We start from the raw sequence: 23678 nt of genomic DNA on the forward strand, positions 1-23678 counted from the left end.
AGACTTAAGTCATAAACTTGTCAATTGACAACACAGTCCATCTTCTATCTATCAGCGGCATGGTGGGAGTTCATGGTAAAGGCAGTGGTGCTCCCTCTAGGTCTGGTTTCCATGGAGTCATACCCGACGACTCATTGCGACTGAGGCATGCCATTCTTCTCCCCGCTGCTAAAATGTGCTGCTTATTCTGACTCAGGCTATTGTGGAGCGCACAAGTGGCTCTCTGAGGAGAGGGGTATGGAGAAAGAAAGGGTGGGGTCAAGGTTCAAACGAAAAGCTCCCATCAGGACTCCCTTTCTGTTATCAAATTTGTTGAGACACAAAAAGAGCTACAGTCTTATTCCCAAGAGCATATTGAGGGAGAGTAAAGGGGGTTATAGGAGAGCATTCTTTGTGGCAGGGCTTCAGTCCTTCCACGGCTCAGCGGACTAACTCCCAGTCTTCAGTTTGATCCACATACAACTGCTGTGCAACTCTGCTGCTGCGCTGATTGTTGTCCACTCTGAGCTGCTCTTTAAGCAACCAAGCTTTTTTCTTCTGAAGATCCCTGGAGCCGGGGTAAGTCTGAATCTGTCCTCAGAACATGACAAAGCAATGGAGATTTATCTCATTTATGTTCATTTTTGGTAAAAGTCTCGTTCCACCTGAGACTCCTTCTACTGTTTACACTGTTCACACTGCATTGAAGTGGAACAATGGGTTGCAGAAGAACAATAGATAGTTGATAGCTGTGCGACCAAGTTCACCGTACAGTAGCTGTATGTATTTATTTTGTAAAAGAGCAACTTTAATCGTGTAAATCCTGAAACAGCGCAGAATTTTGACAGATTGATGAAGAATTTGTAGATTAGAAGGATTAACATCAGGTTGACTTTTGGTTATTTTTCTTTATTCTACTTTGGTTTTCTTGTGATGCTTTTTAATCTCTGACAAAGACCAAGGTCAGGATGCTCATTCTCCTCTTCACGTGTGAACGCTGGCACAGATCTGCTTACCCAGATCATTGTGATGAAGAAATATGGCAGGATTCTCTCTCTTTGGGATTATCCCTCTGTGATCTGTATTTGTGAAAGCTTTTCCATTCAGCCGTGCTGCTCCTGGTGTGTTATCCCTGCTGGGACTGCAGCCCTTTTCTTCTGCGGGGGGGACTTGTTCCTAAGTGCCCAGAGTCTGAGCCTTGTCTGGGAAATGCCCTCTGTTGTGGGTCTCACAGGATTCACAGTACACGCTCTCTCTGAAAAGAGCCATGCTGCTACATCTGGTTGGTTCCTAATGGGCCAAAAATCTGGACAGCGAGCTGGTGAAACAAAGATTGAGCCTGGGCAGATAAACAGAGACAGTCCCTTTCCCTTGTTGTTAAGGAGCCCTGTACTGGTTCAGCATAATTAATTACACTGCACTTGTTTGTGGAACTATCTGCATTGTATACTTGGGACCCTCCCTTCAGTTATAGAAACATCTGTGGGATGACAAGTCCATCCCTGTTAGGCCTACACATGTCTTGATATTGTTCTTGGAGACACCACAAATACCAAACATTTGGGAGGATTTCTCAGGGATCCAGTTGTTTGAGATTTTGCTAATGTTTGTGTAGATGTTCAGCTCCAGAAAAAAAGGAGATAAATCAGAAAGGAGTGGGCAGTTATAGTTTAGAGAGATGGATGAGTGGGTGGTCATTTTTTGAGGTGTGTCAAAATAGTTGGAGGATAGAAAATATTTCAAATCCAAACAACTGCTGTAAAGTATTTTTTGTCAAGGAGTGGCAGAAATTGTCTTAAAAAAATGATTTGAGCATGCACACTTTTCCTTGTATGTAACTACAACTCATGGAAGACTGACTCTGAAAAATATATGTGTTCACTTTTCCCCCTGGATTTAGCTCAGAATACAGATACCACTCTCATGCATGTCCATTTAATACAAAGCTACAGCCAGGATGTGATTCACTTAGCTTATCTCAGCGTTAGGTTAAACAATTAGCCTGGTTCTGTCCAACTGAAACAATATCCAACCGACTGGCGTCAACATACCGGAGTTGCCAAGTTTGGAAATTCAACAAATGCCACATTGTGTTATAAATATTGAGGATACAAAACTAATGCAGCTTTCAAAAACGGAAACAAACCAGTAGCAGGAAACTATGAACCAGTTAGTCTGAAATCTGTTAATCTAATCAGGTCACATATTGTTATTCATAGATGATAAACAGTGTGGATTCACCACAGCTTCTCGTCGTTTTTTATAATGAACAGCTTTGGGCAAAGATCTTTCAGTCCTCTGCATAGATATGGATTTCCACAAAGCTTTTGATAAAGTGTGCCACCAAAGACTACTACCTAAAAACTACTGTAAAGATGTGAAACATCAGTAGGTGTTTAAAAAGGCTACTTAATGCTGGAAACAGGTGGAGCTCCACAGGGATCTGTGTTGGGTCCTGTTCCCTTTGTCTAACTAAAAACACGGACTCTAATATTATCTTATTATTATTATATTCAAGACAGTGTATGAGCATCTGTGACTGTTATGACTGGTGGTTACTGAAATCAAACTGAGAAAAATATAAACAAATGGGAAATCAAATGTTACTGTAACGCTCCATTATTTAGTTGGAGAATTGGTGATTCAGTGAGTGGAGGAGGTGATGGATGTAGTGGTTGATGAATAATGACAACTTATTCACACCTGGTTTCTTTGGGGAAAAAAAGGAAGAAAATATCCTGTACAAAATGTTCAATGAATTTCAACCAATAAAACATCAACTACTATAAATTTTAAGGCATTAAACTGATCAGTGACCACATTGCTTCTGATGTTGAGAAACATCTGTGCATTTTTGTTCATTCTTTTTTCTTTTCTTTTTTTCACAGTGAATAACCACAAATATACACCACATTGAAACGTTAAAACCAGTCACCTATTTCATGTTGTGGCCCATGGTGTTGTTTAAGGTGTATATCACAAAATGTCAAACCTGTTCCTTTACAATGATATAAACAGACACATTGAAGCCATATTGAGACTAACTGGACTTAATATTAGCTGTGAGATTAGCTTTCAACATGACTTAAACCATCCCAGCAGTTAATAGATGTTTTAGACTTTAACATTCAGCCATTACAGAATTCTTGCTGATGAATCAGACTGCAGGGTCAGATAACGTGTAAAACGGAGGAGTGAAGAGATAATGAGTTCAACTTCCTGGATTTAAGTGTTAAGGAAGCCCAATGCTTGTTGTGGTTAGACCTGGGTAATTATCCACTCAAAGGGCATGTCCACATTAGTCAGGGACACTAACATCTATTGTTACCCAGGGACATTGGCACTGTGACAACCACTCTCCCTGCCGAAGCGTGTGTGTGTGGGTCAAGGGGTTGACTGGTATGGCTTCCTGTCCCTTGTGTGGTTTGCTGTCAGAATACTAACAATCAACTCTTTTAGACATCAAAGGCACTTGTTTGGAAGAGTTCTACTCATTACTTTTAGTTTCCGTATTCTCTAACAAATGTTCTGTCTCCTCAGGTATAATGGAGTCCGCTACCATGGAGCTGACGTCTCTGCTGGCCAATCAGTCATCAGAGCCTTGTTCAGCAGTGACGTCGACAGCTGAGAACACTTTATTTGGCTGCTTCTACATCCTTATTTTCTTCCTGGCTCTGAACGGTAACAGCTTGGCTCTCTGGATCTTCTGCCACCAGCGTGGAGCTTCTTCTCCGGCTAACGTCTTCCTGATACACCTGGCTGTAGCGGACCTGTCGTACGTGATCATCCTCCCACTGAGGGCCACTTACCACCTCACCGGAGGCCACTGGCCCTTTGGAGAGGTGCCCTGCAGAGTGACTGGCTTTTTATTTTACGTGAACATGTATGCGAGCCTGTACTTTCTGGCCTGTGTGGCAGCGGACCGATACCTGGCCGTGGTTCACGCGGTGAGGTCGCTGAAGATCCGTCGTGCCCGGTACGCTCACATCATCAGCTTCTCTCTTTGGGCCCTGGTTACTGTCTCCATGGCGCCCTTGTTAGTCACCCACCAGACCAAAGAGGTGGATGGTATGACCGTGTGTCTGCAGCTCTACAGAGAGAAGGCTTCACGCAATGCGCTGATCTCCCTGGCCGTGGCCTTCACGCCACCTTTCCTAGCCATCCTGACCTGCTACCTGCTCATCATCCGCAGCCTGCATCGTGGCTCCAGGTTGGAGCCGGCCGTCAAGCTGAGGGCCCTGCGGACCATTAGTCTAGTCATTCTCATCTATGCTGTCTGTTTCCTGCCTTATCACATGAGCAGGGCCACCTTCATCCTCGGGTACAGCCACCCTGACGTGTCCTGCCAGACACGCAGGGGCCTGAGCTTGGCGAACCGCCTCACCTCCTCCCTCACGTGTCTGAACGGTGCTATGGACCCACTGGTCTACGTGTTCGGGGCCAAGAAGTTCCGAGGGACTCTAATGCAAATGTTTTGCAGGGACAGGGCAGGAACGTCAGGAGCCACGAGTGGAGAGCTGAAAGGAACACACGAGATTTCTCTGAGTGCCAAATCTGAGTTCTGAGGTATCTGGAGCTCAGTGTGGACTAAATGATTTTCCAACACAACCAAAATTAATCTGACTGTTGACTGGCTTTTTTACTTACTGAGGCTCATTCCACTAATGTGCCGCATTTGCCCCTTGGCTTGAATTTTAAGCCCAGTTCTAGTGTCCACCCCACGACCAATTCACTGAGCTGTCACAGATATGAGAGATGAGCTCTGTGAAATCATCTGTAGGCATTCGTTGGCCAGTAAAGTGAGCTGACTGTAATTCATGTTTAGATTTCATCACTGAATTTATAGCAGAATAGAGCTCTCAGACCAAATCACTTTCAGAAGTCAGACAGGTCCTAATGCAAGTTTCATGCTTCCACAATATCAAGTCACTGTTGTGCTGAAGGGTAAGAGTTATGGTTGCAGATTTCAGGTAAATATAATAATAGAACAGCTGTTAGTCTTTAAGGCTGGATGTTTGAACTGGGCCTAAATGTTATTCTGCTAATTCTTCTCCCCCTGCAGCCATCAACAGTCTTCATCCACCAGAAAAAAAGAGTGTATCTGAAAAAGGGCTGAATTTTTGTATCAGATATGATTGGACTATTATTATATGATTATTATTATTATTGGACAAAAATTGAAAAAGATGCTAAAAATTTGTACATAGTTAACTTTTAATATGTTTTCCTGTTTTGTATCCTTTGCCAAATGTAGTAAATAGTCATTAGTTAGCTTTAAATATTATTTTTTTTTTATCTACAGTGTTTGTCGGTCAGTCGAAACCTTCCTATTAAGAACTAGAATGGATTGCCACACCATGACGTCCATGACATCCTGAGGATGAATTGTAATAACCATCGTTATTGGCGTCACCATCAGTGCTTTGGTTTGTGACCAAAGTATCTGCAGCAGTTTGTGTGGAGCTTTAATTAGCAAACATGAGCATGCTGCACTAAGCTAAGATGGTGAATGTTGTAAACATACTTGTTGAATACTACTAAATACTATGTACCAGCCATGCTAGCAGCCTCACAGCGCAGGAGACTCTTAGTCTTGTGTTAATGTGTGTTTTATGCTCACAAATGTATATATTTTGCATTACTATTTCAAATTGCTGGAATGCACTGGTGACATGTTAGCTTTGCTTTTGCTTGACAAATCTTCATTGTACATATATTTTCCATCATTTGGCCTCCAAACATTCCCTCCCCTATGCATTTATTGTTTTGGCCATATGATATTGCACTATAGTTTGACAAACTATGAATTACTTCTACTATGAGTCAGTGGAGCTAACATCATCATCTGCAAAACAGTTGTGTATGGGACAGAAAGATATAATTAACACGGATTAATAAAAGTTTTGCTAACACTTCATTTGATGCCTATCTCTATAACGCATTATAACCATACTTATAATGAGTTAATGCAGTTATAGCACTGTATAACTATAGTTATAAATACTCATGAATGATCATAATGCTTTATAACAATAATCATAACACACTATAAAGCATTTTATCATGACTTATGACGTCAGGTATTATAATACGCTATAATTGTTAGCAACTCACTGACAATGCCCACATTGATAATGCATTATAAATATAGTTATAATGTGTTATAACTGGCTTATAAACGTGTATAACTATCATTATAAACACACAAAAGGCTTTATAACAATAAGCATAACACATTATAGAGTATTATAACTCTATTATAATACTTGACCTTATAAACCATTAGAAAATGCTCTATGATGTGTTATGCTTATTGTTATAAAGCCTTATGATAATTTATGAGTGTTTATAATGATAGGTATTCACGTTTATAAGCCAATTATAACACATTATAACTATATTTATAATGCATTATCGATGCGGGCATTGCCAGTGAGTTATAACGTATTATAATACCTGACCTTATAAGTCATGATAAAATGCTTTATAGTGTGTTATGATTATTGTTATAAAGCATTATGATCATTTATGAGTGTTTATAACTATAGTTATACAGTGCTATAACTGCATTATAACTCATTATAAGTAGGGTTATAAGGCGTTATAGAGATAGGTGTCAAATAAAGTTTTACCAAAATGTTCTCTGAGACTTCATGTTTTAAATAATGAAGTTATTATTATAATCATTTTTACAATATCACTCTGCAGAGTTAAAAAAAAAAAACTGTATTGTATTGTATTGATGCTCCATCAACTGACCTATATAATAATAACTGACTCACATGCAGTCTTTTTTTTAAAATCTGTAACACCTGCTGTTTAATGCTTTTGTATAAAAACTATGTGAACACATCGCATGTCAACTGTCATGTCTTGAAAGCAAAAGTATGATTTCATGTGAACAAGATCTTCTTTACTGCCACAGCGTGTCTGTGACTTTGACATGCTCTTTGTGAAAGTGATAAAACCTATTTGAAGCACAGAGGCAGAAACCTTGCCGCAGTGACTCGTCGATGTGTAGTTCTCTTTTCGTGTCATGTGACCCATGTTGTGGTTTGCGAGCAGCTTATTTTCCTCCTCATATTTCTGCAAGACTTCCTGTCCATCACATGAACATGGCAAGCTACTCTAAACTTGTATTTCCTGATTGTATATACTTTAGAAAACCCCCCAAGCTCTCCTGGTGCATTATTGGGTGATTAAACAGTTAGCAGTTGCACCCAGGCCGGGTCCTCTGTGTGAATATGAGTGCTTGTTTTATTCTAGGCCAAAGGTCAGAGATGATTTGAGTTCTAATCATGCATCTGAGAACCAAATTAGGATTCCTCTACATCTATTTACAAGCTAATTTATCAGTAGATTTTTTTTCTACAGCAAGTAAAAATTATCTTGTTTGCTTTTTTTGGTTACTTCCCCTTTCCCCTTTTTTTTTTATTCAAGTCTTTACACATGACTTCACTGTTTTCTGAGAAAGTTGACATTAATAAACAGGTGTGCACAAACCGAAGAGACAGTCAAGTTGGTTGATCATTAGAGCAAAGATTTCAACTCAACAAGCAAAAGCGTATACTTCATTTACAGCTCTGTGAATGTGTCACAAAGCAGGCAGAGTGGAGGCACCAGGGCCCTCCTCTCTTAACTTCTCAAATGAGGAAGTTCACAGCCGAGCTTGTGGCAGCTTCCTTTTACAGCTTTCGGAGGCAGTGGATGAACAAGTGAAAGAAAGGACGTAGAAGTTACACATCATGAAAAGATGACAGTAGCCAGAGAGAGAAGCTGAGTCTACTTTTTGTTTGCTGGGATATAGTTTGAGAGCGGATGCAAAACCCCTGAGCACAGGTGCTGGCGTGACAAGCAGGATGCAAAATTTTCAGCCTTGGTACCATGGTAATATAACTCGATCAAAGGCTGAGGATCTTCTTTCCAGAGCAGCAAGAGATGGAAGCTTCCTTATCCGGGGCAGTGAGTCTATACAGGGAGCATATGCCCTCTGTGTTTTGTAAGTAGACTGACTTGTTTCTTTCTATTACCCTGACAGTTTGATTTGAAACGGCTTCCACAGCTAATATTATCGTTTCTTGCCTGTGAACCCCCTACAACATTCAGCATGAGATCCTAACTAATGAAGGAAAAAGGGACATGATCCTTATACTTTTTGTTTTTGACATTTTGACAAAGGCCCTAAATGTCAGTTTGAACCTAAGTAATTCAACATTATCAAAAGTTCACTTTCCTTTACTGTCTCTTGCACTTAAAACACTTCTGCACAAACGCACTGCAAGCAGGACTAGTTCCCCTTTATTTGCATACTGTGCTGCCATAAAGCAACACCCTGTGCCCTCTGCAGCTCATATCATTTTTTATTGGTCAACCTTCTTCTAAAATGCTGCCCAAACTGCTCTGATAGCCAGTTCAGTATGCAGTGGACACAGCAGCCATCATGTTTCTTTACCCCACAGTAATGTCATTTTCCCGTGACACACATTTGCATTTTATTTTAACCACAGATACCAGAACTGCGTGTACACATACAGAATCCTGCCAAATGAGGATAGGAAGCTCTCTGTCCAGGTGGGTGGATAGTTTGAAAAGTTACCGTCACTCTAAGCCAAAGTCAAATGAGTTGTTATGGTTGCAGAAATAGTAGTGTTTGGTATTTACGCCATAGTGAAACACTAAAGCCTCATTCTGTTTTGATATTAAAATGTACTAAGCTGCTACACTGCTGTTCTTTTATTGCTACTGCACCTGTTAAGCTTTAACCTCAGTGCTGTGTTTGGACACCCCATGTCCGTGCTAACCAATCACATTTTTAGCCAACAAAGGTTGTGGTTGTTAGTGTCAACTGTCGCTCAGTCGACCTCTCTGTCCCAGACTGAGACTCAACAGCTATTAGTTGCAAAGCTATGATATTTGGTTCAAAGATTCATGTTCCCCAGAGGATGAATTCTACAAATTTTACTTTGAGACCCTTCTCTCTAATGCCAGCAGCACATTTTGGTAGTCTTTCCTGCCAACTACTGAATGGATTTAACTTATCTTTAAATTTATCCACATTCATGCACATGCAAATGAAGATAGCAGATCCTCAGATCAAAACTCAATTAGATAAACATTACTTAATAAACACCAGCATGTTAGCATTATCATTGTGATCATGTAAGCAGTTAGCATTTAGCTCATAGAGCTGCTGTGTATAAGTACAGCCTCTCAGGGCCACAAGCATTGTTGTAGACTTTTCAGGCCCTGCATGTCAGGTGCAAAACTAAATGTAGCTAAGTATCATTGCTAGTTTCATGTTGATGCAGTTGTCATTTTCCTGTCCGACGCTCATGATGTTTAAAAAACCAAATACCCTCACACCCATTTGAGCAGCTGTTGGTGTAATGAGGTGCAGCCAGGTGGTTTGTTGGTGTGATTGACCGACAAAAACCTGGGCAATATTATAGCACATTATCAGAACAGAAGGGTTACATACAAACTGTAGACAGGAGCACAGCTGTGTGCACTGTGTTTGTTATGCACATGGGATAGCCTAAGTTGAGTCCTATAGGATAGCCTATTACATTACAGTCCTGTTGTGATTTGTGCTATTGGGTGCAGTTGTAGCCTAGAATTTGTAGCTGCAAAATGATTTGACTTGCCATGCTACTAAAGGGAATTTTAAATGGTACTCTGATTGGTTGCTTGGATGTTACATAAATACCCATGAATAATTAAGAGACTACAACTTTGCCGAACAATCCAAATGGTGGAACGACCATTTTTGGTGCTAAAATAGCAAAAGTGGATATGGACACACCCCATGTGCTCGTGTTAAACTATCCAGTCTGCACTAGTGAATTAAAATTCAACTGTCATGTTCTCATCAAGTTTGAAATCAAAGTGAACATAAAACATAAAGATTGTGTTAGTAATAATGGTTTAGTATTTGAATGACTGGCTGAGAAAGCTACACTGCTGCTGACAAAGCAGTGTTTAGAGTCTGAATGAAATGTCAGTCAGTGTGAAGGTGCAATAACAAGTCTTTCACGGAAACACCAACCTGCTCTCCGATACCAGGAGATGTAAAGTCAGAAATGCTTCATTGAGATCCAGACTGTGGGTCTGTCATCACCTGATTCATGAGTTGACGTTTTGGCAACTTCGATCTATACATCAGGAGATGCTTTACTGGTCTCTTGTCATCCTGTTATCGCTGATAGCTGTTGCATAAAAAAGTTACACCGACACGGGGAAGTGAAAACAGTTTGGGCTTGCGGTTATTATGGATGAATTAAGTGAGTTGCATCGTCATGGAAACATAGGTTGAGAATGTGCCATCATATGGGAACATACATGTACGCTTTGAGTTATGTTACATTTTTTTAATACTTTCTTTTTATTGCTTTTTTGGCAATGTATAGACAATATACATAGGAGAAAAAAAAGATGAGCAAAAAAAAGAAAAATAACTTTTTCCCTACTTTATTATCAGTGTGATAGGCTAGTCCTTATCCTGTTGTTGGTGTGTACACAGTCCATTTCTCCCACTATTCGCGACATTGTTCTTCTTGAGGCCTTATCTTATGAGTCAACCGTTCCATATATTTCATTGATAATTTTCAGCCAGTCATCTTGCGTTGGTGGATCTGGTTTATACCACTTTCTTGTAATTGCTTTCTTACAAGCTGCTAACGGGATTTTCAGTTAACATTTTGAGGGATGGACACATGAAAACAACCATGTCCAACAACTGAAAACTGAAAGCTGAAATAGAACCGTAGTAAAGCCTGGATCAGTATTCACCACTGTTTGATTTCAGTCAAACTGAGTAGCTACATGGGACAAACTAACACTCACTTTTTAATGCATGTAGGCAGTGATGGTATAGTTACTGTAAGCAACAGGTAAGAACCATTTCCTGCCCAAACAAGGCACGGTGGCAAACATTCAGCTCTGTGCAATAGGTTACAGATTACTGATTGTAAGTTTGAACTGTAATACATAATTGTTCCATTATTTATTCAACTTTGTTAAAGTAATGTAACTCTTCAGTACCATCCCTTTAGTCTGTTGATGCCCTTTTTCAAAACCCTTTGACTTTTTATTTGCCAGATATGTTATCAGATCTTACACCTCCCACTACTTTGTCTGCAGATATGTCAACAAAAGATGTTCCTGCTCAGCCAAAAGCTGCAAACAACAGGATGAATGTTATATTCTACATATCAGTGTTTTACTGATTTGAATGCTAGTGCATCCACTATACTGTTGCATAAACACAACAGTATGTGTATGTACAGTGGCATGCAAAAGTTTTGGCACCCACCCCTGGTCAAAATTTCCGTAAATGCAAACAGTTAAGCAAGTGTAAGATGAAATGATCTCCAAAAGGCATAAAGTTACAGATGCACACACATTCCCTTTACATTTCACACATTTTATTAAAAAAAATATTTTCATCTTTTCAAAATGACAAAGGAAAAGGGCCCACAGCAAAGGTTTGGACACCCTGTATAGTTAGTACCTACTAGCCCCCCTTTTGAGAACTATCACAGTGTGTAAACAGTAAATATCTTGTCTGATGATGATACCTTGATCAAAGTCATCTGAGAGCTCAAGTCTCCTGGGTTTCCCATTCTTGTGCAGGCTGCTGCTTTGTTTCCTTTTTTCACTCTAAAATTGTAGAAAACAAAAATAATAATAATATAATATAACTGATATATTGCAAAAGAGTGTGTCAAGTTTAACTTTATGCCTTTTTGGAGCTCATTTAATCTTCCACTTACTTAACTGTTCACATTAAAATACATTTTGACCTGGGGTGCCCAAACCTTTACATACATATACATACATATATGTACATATATACAGTATGAATGCATAATGTTCCTATTTCTTTTAATTTTTACAGGCTCTGTTTTATTCAGTGACAGACAAGTAGTAGAGTGATATTTGCAGTTCTATCAGATCCATTTTGACACACGGTAAAGTTTCCGAACAAAGGCGTTAAAAGAACACTGTGGAACTGGTTTGCAGTAAAGGGTCAAAAAAAGGTCAGAGAGGTGTGTGTTTGAATGAGGCGAGTGTGGTGGTATACTTTAAATATAGAAAAAATCCTGCAGTTGTCTACATGTGACCATGAGAGTCGAAGTATTGAAGTAAATGGTGAAATGGGTCAATGTATGTATTTTGTATGGTATATCCTTATGAAGAAAAGAAAGTCTCACACAGCTGATTAAGGAACTCAGCTCGTACATGAATGCACCTCTAATCTGCTGAACGAAGCCACAGACACGCAGACATATCTGACAACATATTGAAAGTAACACTTGAGGTTATGTCAGCTAGTTTAGTAACAAAACGAATTTAGTGCAAAAATGTACATCACAAAATGATGTTTCTGCTGTGATCTGCTCCTCAGGCATCTGAAGGAGTTCCTATCAGGTTCTTCACTATGCTGCCGGAGCTTGTGGACGCATATTACAGTCCCAACATGGGACTGGTCACACATCTGCAGTACTCTGTCCAGAGAGAGGAGGAGGAACATGAAGAACCAGGTCCAACACCTTCAGTACATTTGTAAACTGGTTGCAATATCAACCAGTATATAACATACCATATAGTATAACAGAATATGTGCATTGACTTACATATAAACATGTCTAAATATGTCCTTGTGCTGCAGAACCCATCGCCCATCCACCGCAGCTTCCACCAAGGAAGTTCCCACTCGATGTGAAAGACAGTGACTCCAGGTCCGCTGAGCCGGCCTGCAAAACTTTATCAGACACCTACTTGATGAGACTGCAGCACATGGACCTGTCTACGTACGTTCACATTTGAAAAAACTTCATAGCCAGTTGTCCACAGCCAGACAATTCATCATGCAAAGTTTCTGATAATACACTGGGACTATACAGTGTGTGTACAATGCAGTGTTTTTTTATAATAATAATACAAATTTATAGAGCGCTTTTCATGGAACTCAAAGTCGCTTTACAGACAATAAAAACAGCAGATAATACATGAAGTAAAATGGAAAAATGTGAAAACTCATTAAAATATAGAAAACATTTGAATAGAGATTAAAACAAATAAGACAACGGGCAGTGATTTGTTCAGTTGATGTGTGTTGTATAAGAAAATTATGCATTGCACATTTCCAGACTATCAGAGGAGCATCAAATAGCCATTCAGGAATACTTCAGGTCCTCAGTCTGCTTGGATGCTGAACAAGTACAGAACGGCAACCACAACCTTCCCGGATTGAAGAAGCTAATAATTTCAATCTGCAAGACTCTAAACAGGTAAAGACGGCCAGTCAACCGAATCCACTGTGGGCTATCGTGTATACAGATGATTTAACCATGCTCTCATCTTTTCTGCAGTGAAATTTCCCACGTTCTGCCAGCTCTGGAGGTCTTCCATAAAGTGCTGGACCAACAGCTCTCCCCAGGGATTGGCCACTTTCCAAGACATGTGGGTAGCAGCCTTGATCCTTTCCAAGTATCAACTATAGACTGTATGTAAAGCTGTATGTCGCCTCCCGAGGTTTCTGAAGTGGGTTTAAAAGCTCAGAGTGACCTGCTCTGCCATTACCATTTTGGCAGTGCCTGTGTATGCCTCACCCCCACTCTGACTAATCCAAGTCAGGGACTTCAGTGTATGCCGCTTGGTGGCGAGCATAATGCCACTCAAAGCAACATGGCCTAAATTTAGTTTAACTTTAAACCTTCACCCTCGTACAGCTGTCCTGAAGGAAGGGATTAACCACTGAGACTTCACCATGCTCTTATATGTTTATTTCTGCTGCAAAGTTGAACATTTTAATATGGGAGTCCTTGGAGATTGACTCACTTTTGAAGCCAGACTCAAGTGGTCATTTGAGGAACTGCAGTTTTGGCACTTCCGTGTTGGCTCCACTGTTCAACTACTTGGTATGAACACAAAAAACATTTAAAAAAATATTATTTCCTTTTTTTTCCTTACCCAGTTTTCTGGCGACTCCGGTCATCCTGTGACCTTCAGGCTTGAGCAACTGACAAAACTGCTCTACTCAATAGAAGATAAGGTAAACTCCTAAGGCTCATGTTACTGACCGGCCCTAAGAAATCTTAGTCTTTGACATGTCAAAGATGATGTCAAATCTAACTTATCTTTTTCTCTTTTCAGGCTAGAAGTTCTGTGTTTGAGTCTGTTGGATATGAAGGAGGTCACAGGAAATCTCTGATACCGCTTGTTACATTTGAGGTGCGTCTCTAAATGAGTTTAGCCTGCATGAAAATAAAGTAAAAAGTCTGGGGGTTTGCAGCTTCTTTAATCAGTTTCCTCTTTCACTCTTAGGTCAAGCAAGACTCACTTGCTCTTCCCACGAAGATGTTCCTGAAAGTGGATGTTGAAAGTGGGAAACTCTATTTCAAGAAGTCAAAAGATGCGCCTGAAGACAAATACTATGTGCATAATAAAAGTAAGAAGTTCCTTTCTTCCTTTGTATATTTAGACATGCCAGTGTGGTTCTAGCAATGGTCAGTTGGCCACTGCATTTGGTGGTGACTGAAGTATTGCAATGAATTAATTTTTGTTCTTATGTTTCATGAATGATCCTCATGTGATTGGCTTCAGTAGCTATTCCTCCAAATTCTCCTGTAGTATTGCCATTTTTTGGTTGTTATTTTCAGTGTGTTGGCAGAACCTGGATGGGGTCCTCAGAGGTTTTCCACAGGATTAATCATAACAACAGTAGTGATTCCCACATATCTTAGCTAGTGCTTTAATCAGATCAGTATCTTAGCTGTGTCAGCTATTAGAAAATCTAATGACAGTCCCCTCAGCCTCAGCTTAACTTTGTGATAGCCCTATTTAGTAAAGGTTAGCCTGCTAACATAGGCTACTAAGCCAAGATGGCACTAATAGTTTTGTTCTTGCAATTCGGGGCATGTTAGCATGGTGCAGTGTTGTGGTACTCCAGACAAGGACGTGGTGTCGGAAGTCCTGATTTTAAGGACTTGTGATTGGACTTGAGCACTGATGACTTTAGTTAACTTCAGTGTGCTCACTGCCATTGTATTACACACTTGAACTTGAATTCTGACTCAAACACTCGGGACTCAAGACTTGACTCAGACTTGACTGGGTTACAACACCCCAGTGTTGGGGAAGCTACCTGGAAGCTTCTAAGTGTAGCTTGTAAAACTACATGTAGTTCAGCCTGGCAGTAGTTTGAACTACATGTATACCCCTGGAGAAATGCTAGAAAAAGTAGCTTTAGCAACTACATAGCCTACTCATTATACTCATATAACTCATTGTTAAATAAACAACATGTGGTGTATGAAACAAAATATAATAGCCCACAGAAAATCCACATGCCAGCAGAAATATGCCTCTCAACTCAGTTTTTTTAAGACAAAAAGCTGACATTTTTGGTCAACATACTGTAGGTTGACCATAGACATGTTGGGTAATCTATAGACATGTTGGGTAATATAAAGAGAAAATGAAAATCCTACCCCAGTACCAATTTGTAAATCAGTCAACAGAAAATGTAATAAAAAATACAAAGAGGTAGACATATTCTAGATCTGTGTGTCTTGAACAACAATGTTTAAAACCATGACAGGAACGCCAGGGCAAGCCAATCACAGGCAGCGTTGGCTTGGCATGTCATGACATGATTCATGCCTTTTTTCAAATAGCCTAAGGTTCTGTAACAATGATGGTAAAATAAAATGTATATTTCTAATAAAAAACATTTCATGTTATTGGCCAAAATTAAAGTTTATAAATTGAGTAATTAAACTACAAACAATGATCCAAAAAGTAGTTGAAATACTTGACCAGCACAAAATATGAATGTAGTTTACCAGCTAGTTACAGCAAATTGTAGTGGCTGCTGCCTTGTCATGTTTCACAGCCTTTATTTAAACCATTAATGCTGCTCATTTTAATAATGGTACTGTGATAATTTGTTTCAGTTCTGCAGTTGGTGAAATCTCAGAAGATGCACGCCAAACTTGTCATCGTTGTGGAGACAGAGAAGGAGAAGATTTCGCGCAAAGATTTTGTGTTTGAAGACACAAAGGTAACAGACATCTGGACTTTGGCCAGCTCCTAATTTACCTTATTGACATAGGTCCCTGCGAATTTGGGTTGAATGAAATATTCTTTAGAAAGATTATTTCTTGATAGGTACAGTGGTCCGGCAACATTTTGTTTAGTTAGCATCAAATGAACAAGTCATCTCATTCTGATTAAGAGTTGCTGCAAAAAAGAATAAAGATAGTTCCTGCATTTGAACAAAATCACGATTACAATAATACGAAATATGTCATGTGAAATCAGTAGTGTAAAGTTAAGGCTTTTGTATGCGTTCAGACGGTCTTAATTTTATTTGATTTTATTTTACTTGTTTGCTGGGGTGGGCGGGTGGCAGTCAGGTGCTTTGTCCGGACAAAAGTCACTTTAGTCAGTCACACAAATATTTAGTTACCAGCACAAATGATTCATAAGTAAATTAAAGCAATTCCCTTTTACAGCATACAATCTACAATAAAAATGTATGTTGATGATGAAGAAAATCACAAATGGCTTCAGGTATTCAACAGGCCTATTCATGACAAAAAGATATTATTTTTCCATCACAAACAAAATCAAACGGTTTAATTCAGGAAACCCTTTTCAGCTCATAAAGAAAACTCAAAAGTCTTGCAAAAATAAAAAAATGTTTTTTCTGTTGCGTAGGCCTACTCACGCACCATGCAGGAACAACGTCGGTCAGTCAGCGCCCGGTGTCCTCACACGTGTTTCTTGGCGGCAGAAGAAAACGAGAGGCGGACGAAGGACTAAAACTTAACTAAAAAACTAAACTAAATCTGCCTCTACTACTCTTCTTCCTGAACCGTTTTTAACGGCGGCCGCGACTTTTTCCTACTGCTGCCGGTCTCCCCGGTGACGTCGGTTAACACGTGGTTGCGATGAACGGCGGCGGAATTTGCTCACGTGAAGGAAGCGCTCCGGTCAGCTCATTACTAATGACATGTAATCTACAAGGTAACAGTGGAAGCTTTTGTCAGAAACGTTGTTTGTTTTGTTTTTCTCTTTTGTTTCCCATCAGAAAAGAGAGGGGTTTTGCCAGCTATTGCAGCAAATGAAAAATAAACACTCGGAAAAGCCTGAACCAGACATGATTACAGTGTTTATAGGCACCTGGAACATGGGTAAGCATGATAACATCTAAATGTTTGACTGAATTTGAACATGGGTAAGCATGACATCTTAAATGTTTGACTGAATTTGAATGTAAACAGCAAAGTCACACAGCACCAAAAAAAAAAAAAAAAAACATTTTTCTTGAACCTGCAGGGAATGCTGGACCTCCCCACAACATCAGCTCCTGGTTTCAGTGTAAGGGTCAAGGGAAGACACGAGACGACACTGCAGATCACATCCCGCACGACTTCTACGTCATTGGGAGCCAGGAGGATCCTCTGGGTGAGAGGGAGTGGGGCGACACGGTGAAGGGAGCCCTCAGGAACATCACCAACATCAGCTTCAAACAGGTGAGTTGAGCGTTAACACGTACAACCTGCATGGTTCAGGTTGCAGACCAGTGATGCATTAGCTACATACAGTATGTCTCCCTAACATCCAGGTGGCCATTCATACTCTCTGGAATATTCGCATCATGGTGCTGGTCAAGCCTGAGCACGAAAACAGGATCTCTCATGTGTTCTCTGACAGCGTGAAGACAGGGATTGCCAACACTCTGGGTAAGCAGTTCACTTTTTCACGAGACATTTAAAGAATTGATGTAAAAGTTTGTTGAACACTTTACCCATCAGTCCTCGACGTGGTGTTTTATGTTTTAGGGAACAAAGGAGCTGTGGGTGTGTCCTTCATGTTCAACGGTACGTCTTTCGGCTTTGTCAACAGTCACCTGACATCTGGAAGTGAGAAGAAACTCAGGTCAGTGGCACAGTACTCTGCAGCACTCACTGCAGCAGCAACTTTGCTATGTGCCTTTAATGGGGCCATGTCTACTCTCTAAAACCTCAGTAAATACTGTATTATCTCCTGACTAGGGATGTCACGATTACTTGTTTTCACAATTAATCGCGGTATTAAACGCCACAATTAATTAATCGTAAAGATTCCTAAATACCGTCACTTCCCAAATAAGATGATGTTGGAACCTTATCGGCAGATGTGCGCAAAAATAAAGGTGAATGCACCGATACTGGTCCATTTATTTAACGTAACATTGAATCGGTAGGAATTTAAATGTTAGTGTGTCATTTGTATTAAAAAAAACACAAAATAAAACAAAAAATGATTAAAATAAATGTAAACATTTGGTATAGATGACAATTTATGACCTGAATATTTCAAACATTTCCCCTGGGGGGTTAATAATTGGTCATATATTCATAGATATTTGAAATATTTTGTGAACAATGAGTAATGTAATTATATTTTGACTATATTTGATTTTACACATTCATAGTGTTGTGAAATTAATTAGCCTAATGCATAATAATCGTGATAATCGTAATACCGTGATTATTTCTCTGACAATAATCGTACCAAGAAAATTTGTAATCGTGACATCCCTACTCCTGACTGCAGATATAATGTTGATACCTGTCATTAGTTAGCATAAACTCAGAGCAGTAAACTGCTTTTATTGGGGACATTTTGCCCTGGATTTAACCTCTCAGGCCACACACAGCAAACTCTAATTTGTTGATGCTGTTGAAGCTGCCACACAGAAACAGGAAAGAAGCTCGAAACACTTCTACCTGAAAGTGACAAATATGCAGAAGGGTTATTGGCTAAGTCAAAAAAAAATGTAACTGACTCAATCAATAAATAAGAGCTTTAGTTGAATAGTTCAAACAGATTGTAAAAAGATCAAATATTTATGCTGCCACATAAACCTTTAGCCGGTTTGTTGATAAAACCAATAAAATGTTTATTTATTCAATTCTTTCATTCATCTTCACTGCTGTGTTTTGCAGGCGCAATCAAAACTACACCAACATCCTGCGATTTTTGAATCTTGGTGACAAGAAGCTCAATCCGTTTGATATAACAAATCGATTCACCCACCTCTTCTGGCTTGGTGATTTAAACTACCGGGTTGAGTTCCCATCTACAGTAAGTTGTAGTGAATGTGGTTCACTGTATGGAAAATTATGGAAATGAGCACAAACACAAATGCAACACAAGACCTTCTATTGTTACAAATCCTCCTCAAAATGACTTGTAGAATAACATCTGTGTCTGCTTTTTTACGAACATGTTTGTCTTGTCATGACGTGGAGCTCAGACATCCTGCAGTGACTTGTGTCTAACGCCGGTTGTCAGGTGTCTCTGCTTTCAGCCGCCTCACGGAACCTTTAAGGCAGGAAAAGTCACTTCCTCGTTCTGTTTCCCTTCACAGGAGGCTGAATACATTGTGGCAAAGATCAAACAGCAGCAGTACCAGGAGCTCCTCAATAAAGACCAGCTCAGCATGGAGAGGAACGACGAGAAGGTCTTCTTACATTTTGGTGAGCTGGTTACATCATTTCAGAAAGACATAAAAGGTCAGATTACACTGTATGTGACTTCGATAGACCAAGACAACTCTTTTTTCCCCTGTGCGTTCATTCATTCAACATGAAAGGGATAGTTCAACATTTTGGCAAATTGGCAAATGGGATTTCTTGGTTTCCCTCATCAAACTCATCAAATACACAATCCAACAACTCCAAAACGCTCTGGTGGACAAGTTGTGACCTGCACATTCACCACGCTATGAGATAATAACGGAACGTTACGAGACGGAGTTGTTTTCGAGGTAAATTCATGCAAAACCGTCGATGCACGTTCCCGTCGGGAGCAGTTTTTCAGCAAGCAGTCTCTGCATTTACCTCGAAAACAACTCTGTCTCATAGCGTTACGTTATTATCTCAAATCGTGGTGAATGTGCAGGTCACAACTTGTCCACGAGAGCGTTTTGGAGTTGTTGGATTGTGTATTTGATGAGTTTGATGAGGGAAACCAAGAAATCCCATTAGCCTCCGTAGCGTAGCTCTGAGCAGCTTGCGGCTCTGCTCCGCCGTTCTAAAAATAGCTTGCACCAACAATTAAAGGTAATGAACCTACTACTAAGACTATAGGGATTATGGAAATGGGCCAATTTGCCCAAATGTTGAACTATCCCTTTAAGAAATTTGTCTTGTTAATTTTTTCATTTTTGATTGTAGATGAGGAGGAAATCACATTTGCACCCACCTACCGCTTCGAAAGAGACACAAGAGAGAAGTACGCCTACACGAAGGCCAAAGCCACTGGGGTAAGGCTATACTCGGTCCGATGTCTTCTCCCTTTACGGCTCCTGTCAGGCCTCTCAGTGCAGAAACAGTAAAAGCAAAAGCACTGAACACAAGTCTCAATTGACCCAGAACATGCTTTTTGCTTTAAGCCATCTAGGTCAAAAAATCCATGTGATAAATTTATAATACAATAATGTGCAGACACTTACTGTATTTCCTTCAAGACACACAGAGCCTCGTGAAGTAAGATCTCACACCAGCAATAATGTTTGATCCCGTGTCTCCCAGAGATGGCGAGACCTCTTACACACGACCTCCCATCTGTTTCAGTCAGACAGTCATTGCATATGACAAACAGCAATCCAATCACAGATCAGGGGGTCAGCAGGAGTCAGCAGGGAGCAAGACACGTTTTCTTTGAAAAGCTTCAAATGGTTCTCGGTTCTTTTTTATGAAATCTGTTACATGCTGTGTTTATGTATGTACAACAAACTTAACTTACAGACAAAATACAATTTACCGTCATGGTGTGATCGTGTCCTGTGGAAGTCATACCCCCTGGTTCATGTTGTCTGCCAAGCATATGGTGAGTAGTTCCCCCAGGAATGGGTTTTGGTCTCCCTTTGTTTTAAGGATCTGTCATATCAGAATCATGTGATCCATAATGTAATCTCATTTTATGAAAGGAAAAATAGACCGCATTGAAATATTACGCTTCCAACTTCTGAAAAATGAATTTTTCGAGACAAGCATGTTTGAAAGTAACCTTTCAACTTGCAGGGTGCACTAATGACATCATGACAAGTGACCACTCACCTGTCTTTGCGTCATTTGAAGTTGGAGTTGCTTCACAGTTTGTCTCCAAACAAGGTACGTTCACCACCACCACCACAGCTCAATTTAGCCGAGCTTATGTTTCTTGTTGTAAAAATGTAATATGATGCAAACATTGTTATTTAAATTTTTCAGATCCAACCAGTGCACCTCAGGGTGGGATACAAATCATGAACTGTGTGGCCACATTGTCGACAAAATCAAAGACCAAGTTCTTCATTGAATATCATTCCAGCTGTTTGGAGAGTATGTTTGACCACATGTGATTGGAGTTGGTTTTAAAATAGACAATGACTATTAACACAAGTCCCAATCTCTACAGAAACAGTGAAGACCTCGGAGGGAGAAAACACCGAACACTCAGATGGGTTCATAAAAGTTTGGTTCGGCAACCAAGTCGTGGTAAAGTCATGACGCAGCTTCTTGGTGTTGAACTTGCCATAATGAAGCTTCGGGCGTCAACCAGTCACCGTCTGCTCTTCATCTTTTCCAGCTCACCCCCATCATCTCTGACGCCGAGTACCTTCTGGATCAGCACATACTCATCTGTGTGAAGTCCACCGACTGTGACGAGTCGTATGGTAATGAGCCGGCTGACGTTGAGCTTGTGTTACACATGCACTGAGCTGAGCGGGGGCTTACAGTAAACTGATGTGTTATTTCCATAGGTGAAGGCTGCGTTGCACTGCGAGCTGCTCAGTTTTGCTACACAGAGTTTCAGGTCACTCTGACTCACCACGGAGAGAAGACGGGCACCTTGACAGGTGGCATCCAGCTGCAAACCTCTGAGGGCAAGCCCACTGAGAAGTTATATGGTGAGTCAGTCTGCACATCAGCTCAGGACCTACCTGACTTGACAAATACATTCAACTTCAATTCTAGCTTCAATTCCCATTTTCCCCCTCATTTCAGATTTCATCAAAGTTGAAAGGGACGACCCTGTCAACTCGAAAGGGAAAGGCAGTGACCACAACAAGTGAGACACCTTTTTTTCCCCCTTCATGTGGTTATTTCACGTCATGTCAAACCCAACTTCCTGCTGAAATGTGTTGTGTCTGTTTGCTGACAGGGGAACCATCACACAAGCACATGATATTTCAAACCCTAGTTACATGTCTTACAAAAGTGGCAACGTGATGGACAAAGGCTGGAGCTACAGCATGCCCCCAAAAAACATTTCCATCACCGGGCATATGAGCACACGCAGCCCCACAGGAAAACCTGGTGCCGTGTAAGTGCTTGTTTTTTTTGGTACAATGTGCAGTTTCACTGAGTCTCTGAGCTCAGGAAACCGCTCTAAAAATACTATCAAATCAGAGGGTGACAAGTGAAACTAAAAACTGTACCAACGTGATGTTTTTTCTCGTAGGGGTGAGGAAGGAAAGTCGTCAGAGATGTTTGATAACCCGCTCTACGGTTCAATGGGAATGTCCCATGGTAGGCCCAAGGACCAAGACGTCCAACAGAAAGACCACCTCTCACCCCAAGACCCAGCGGACGGAGACCCTGACCGCCCGCCAGTTCCCACCCCACGCAACCGCTCGTTCACCTGCTCTGAGACCAAACCTCAGCCTCCGGCCACCAGCACTTCACATCCCCCGGCTGTCAAGAAACCAGTGGTTCCCTCTCGCTCAGAGGGCGGGGTGACGCAGAACCGGCCCCGTCTACCTATTAAGTCCCGACCAGGCTTGCCGGATCCCCAGACCACTAAACCCAGAGACTACAGAGACAGCTCCGAACTCCCCAAACTGAGACTGCCGGCAAGGCCCGGCCAACCACAGTCTCACAAAGAGAGTAAGGAAAGCTCTTGGTCTTAAATTTCCTGACAAGTGTAAAACTAATGATAATACAAACTCTCTGTCTTCCTTTAGCACTTCCTGAAGTTCCCAAGATGGGTCGCTCTGTCAAGTGAGATCAAGCTACAGCGCTGGTCCTCACTCAATGTACAGCTTTCTGCCTTGCAATGCTGGAAACATAATACACACAAAGTAAAGTCACATCCCCTGTTTTTTGTATGTACCACTGATGAGTGGCCGTTCATTTATCAACACTTTGGGAAATACTCCTGTTTTCTCTCTTGCCGACAGTTAGATGAGAAAATAATTACAGTCTTGAATCTGTCCTATCAATATGAAGCTACATCCTGTGCTCAGTTAGCTCAGCTGAACATGAAGGCTGGAGACTGTGGGAAACTGCTGGCTCTATAAACACCTCTGGCCTATTTTTCTCCAGTCTTTATTTTAAGTTAAGCTAACCCACTGCGGCTTTAACAGACAGATGCTAAATGTGATATCAGTCTTCTCATCAAAGCTTCGGCAAGACAGTGAATAAGCAGACTTCCTTATGTGTTGAACAGTTCCTCTGAAGCAAAATAAACACAAGAGACCCATTTTCAGATTTCTGCTGAGCTCGCATTAAATGACAGGTTTAAATTTAAATTTGCTCCTGGGTAATTATGTCACATTTCAAGTAGAGTTTTACACTATACAGTGGCTAACGAATGTTTACCGTACAGTATTATCTTGCACAAACAGACATATTTGCCTTGGAAATGTATAATAA

The 23678-nt window shown here is 40.6% G+C and overlaps 2 protein-coding genes across 2 annotated transcripts; both read left to right on the forward strand.

Annotated features, from left to right (window-relative positions):
* The first annotated feature begins 372 nt into the window (after positions 1 to 372).
* gpr17 (G protein-coupled receptor 17) lies at positions 373 to 4591 on the forward strand. Its single transcript, XM_083969738.1, has 2 exons — positions 373 to 558; positions 3520 to 4591. The coding sequence occupies exon 2, from the start codon at positions 3525 to 3527 to the stop codon at positions 4542 to 4544; it is 1020 nt and encodes a 339-aa protein (XP_083825864.1). The 5' UTR covers positions 373 to 558; positions 3520 to 3524; the 3' UTR covers positions 4545 to 4591.
* A 3092-nt stretch (positions 4592 to 7683) lies between these two features.
* inpp5d (inositol polyphosphate-5-phosphatase D) lies at positions 7684 to 23638 on the forward strand. The gene is made up of 27 exons (XM_083969883.1): positions 7684 to 7978; positions 8487 to 8550; positions 12386 to 12521; positions 12650 to 12791; positions 13131 to 13271; positions 13353 to 13443; positions 13958 to 14035; positions 14137 to 14214; positions 14308 to 14431; positions 15939 to 16045; positions 17078 to 17180; positions 17326 to 17522; positions 17615 to 17732; positions 17832 to 17928; positions 18981 to 19119; positions 19406 to 19514; positions 20214 to 20302; positions 20787 to 20868; positions 21063 to 21152; positions 21252 to 21362; positions 21439 to 21518; positions 21610 to 21697; positions 21785 to 21931; positions 22029 to 22092; positions 22186 to 22347; positions 22486 to 22910; positions 22988 to 23638. The coding sequence occupies exons 1-27, from the start codon at positions 7839 to 7841 to the stop codon at positions 23026 to 23028; spliced, it is 3243 nt and encodes a 1080-aa protein (XP_083826009.1). The 5' UTR covers positions 7684 to 7838; the 3' UTR covers positions 23029 to 23638.
* The last annotated feature ends 40 nt before the right edge of the window (positions 23639 to 23678 follow it).

Source organism: Trachurus trachurus (assembly GCF_905171665.1).
Source record: "Trachurus trachurus genome assembly, chromosome: 4".
NCBI classification, from domain to species: domain Eukaryota; kingdom Metazoa; phylum Chordata; class Actinopteri; order Carangiformes; family Carangidae; genus Trachurus; species Trachurus trachurus.

Coding starts and splice junctions, on each gene's coding strand:
- inpp5d (XM_083969883.1), top strand. CDS start 7,839: ATGCAAAATTTTCAGCCTTGGTACCATGGTAATATAACTCGATCAAAG. Junction 17,181..17,325: donor TATAGGCACCTGGAACATGG/GTAAGCATGATA, acceptor TTGAACCTGCAG/GGAATGCTGGACCTCCCCAC. Junction 20,869..21,062: donor TGTTGTCTGCCAAGCATATG/GTGAGTAGTTCC, acceptor TTCAACTTGCAG/GGTGCACTAATGACATCATG.
- gpr17 (XM_083969738.1), top strand. CDS start 3,525: ATGGAGTCCGCTACCATGGAGCTGACGTCTCTGCTGGCCAATCAGTCA.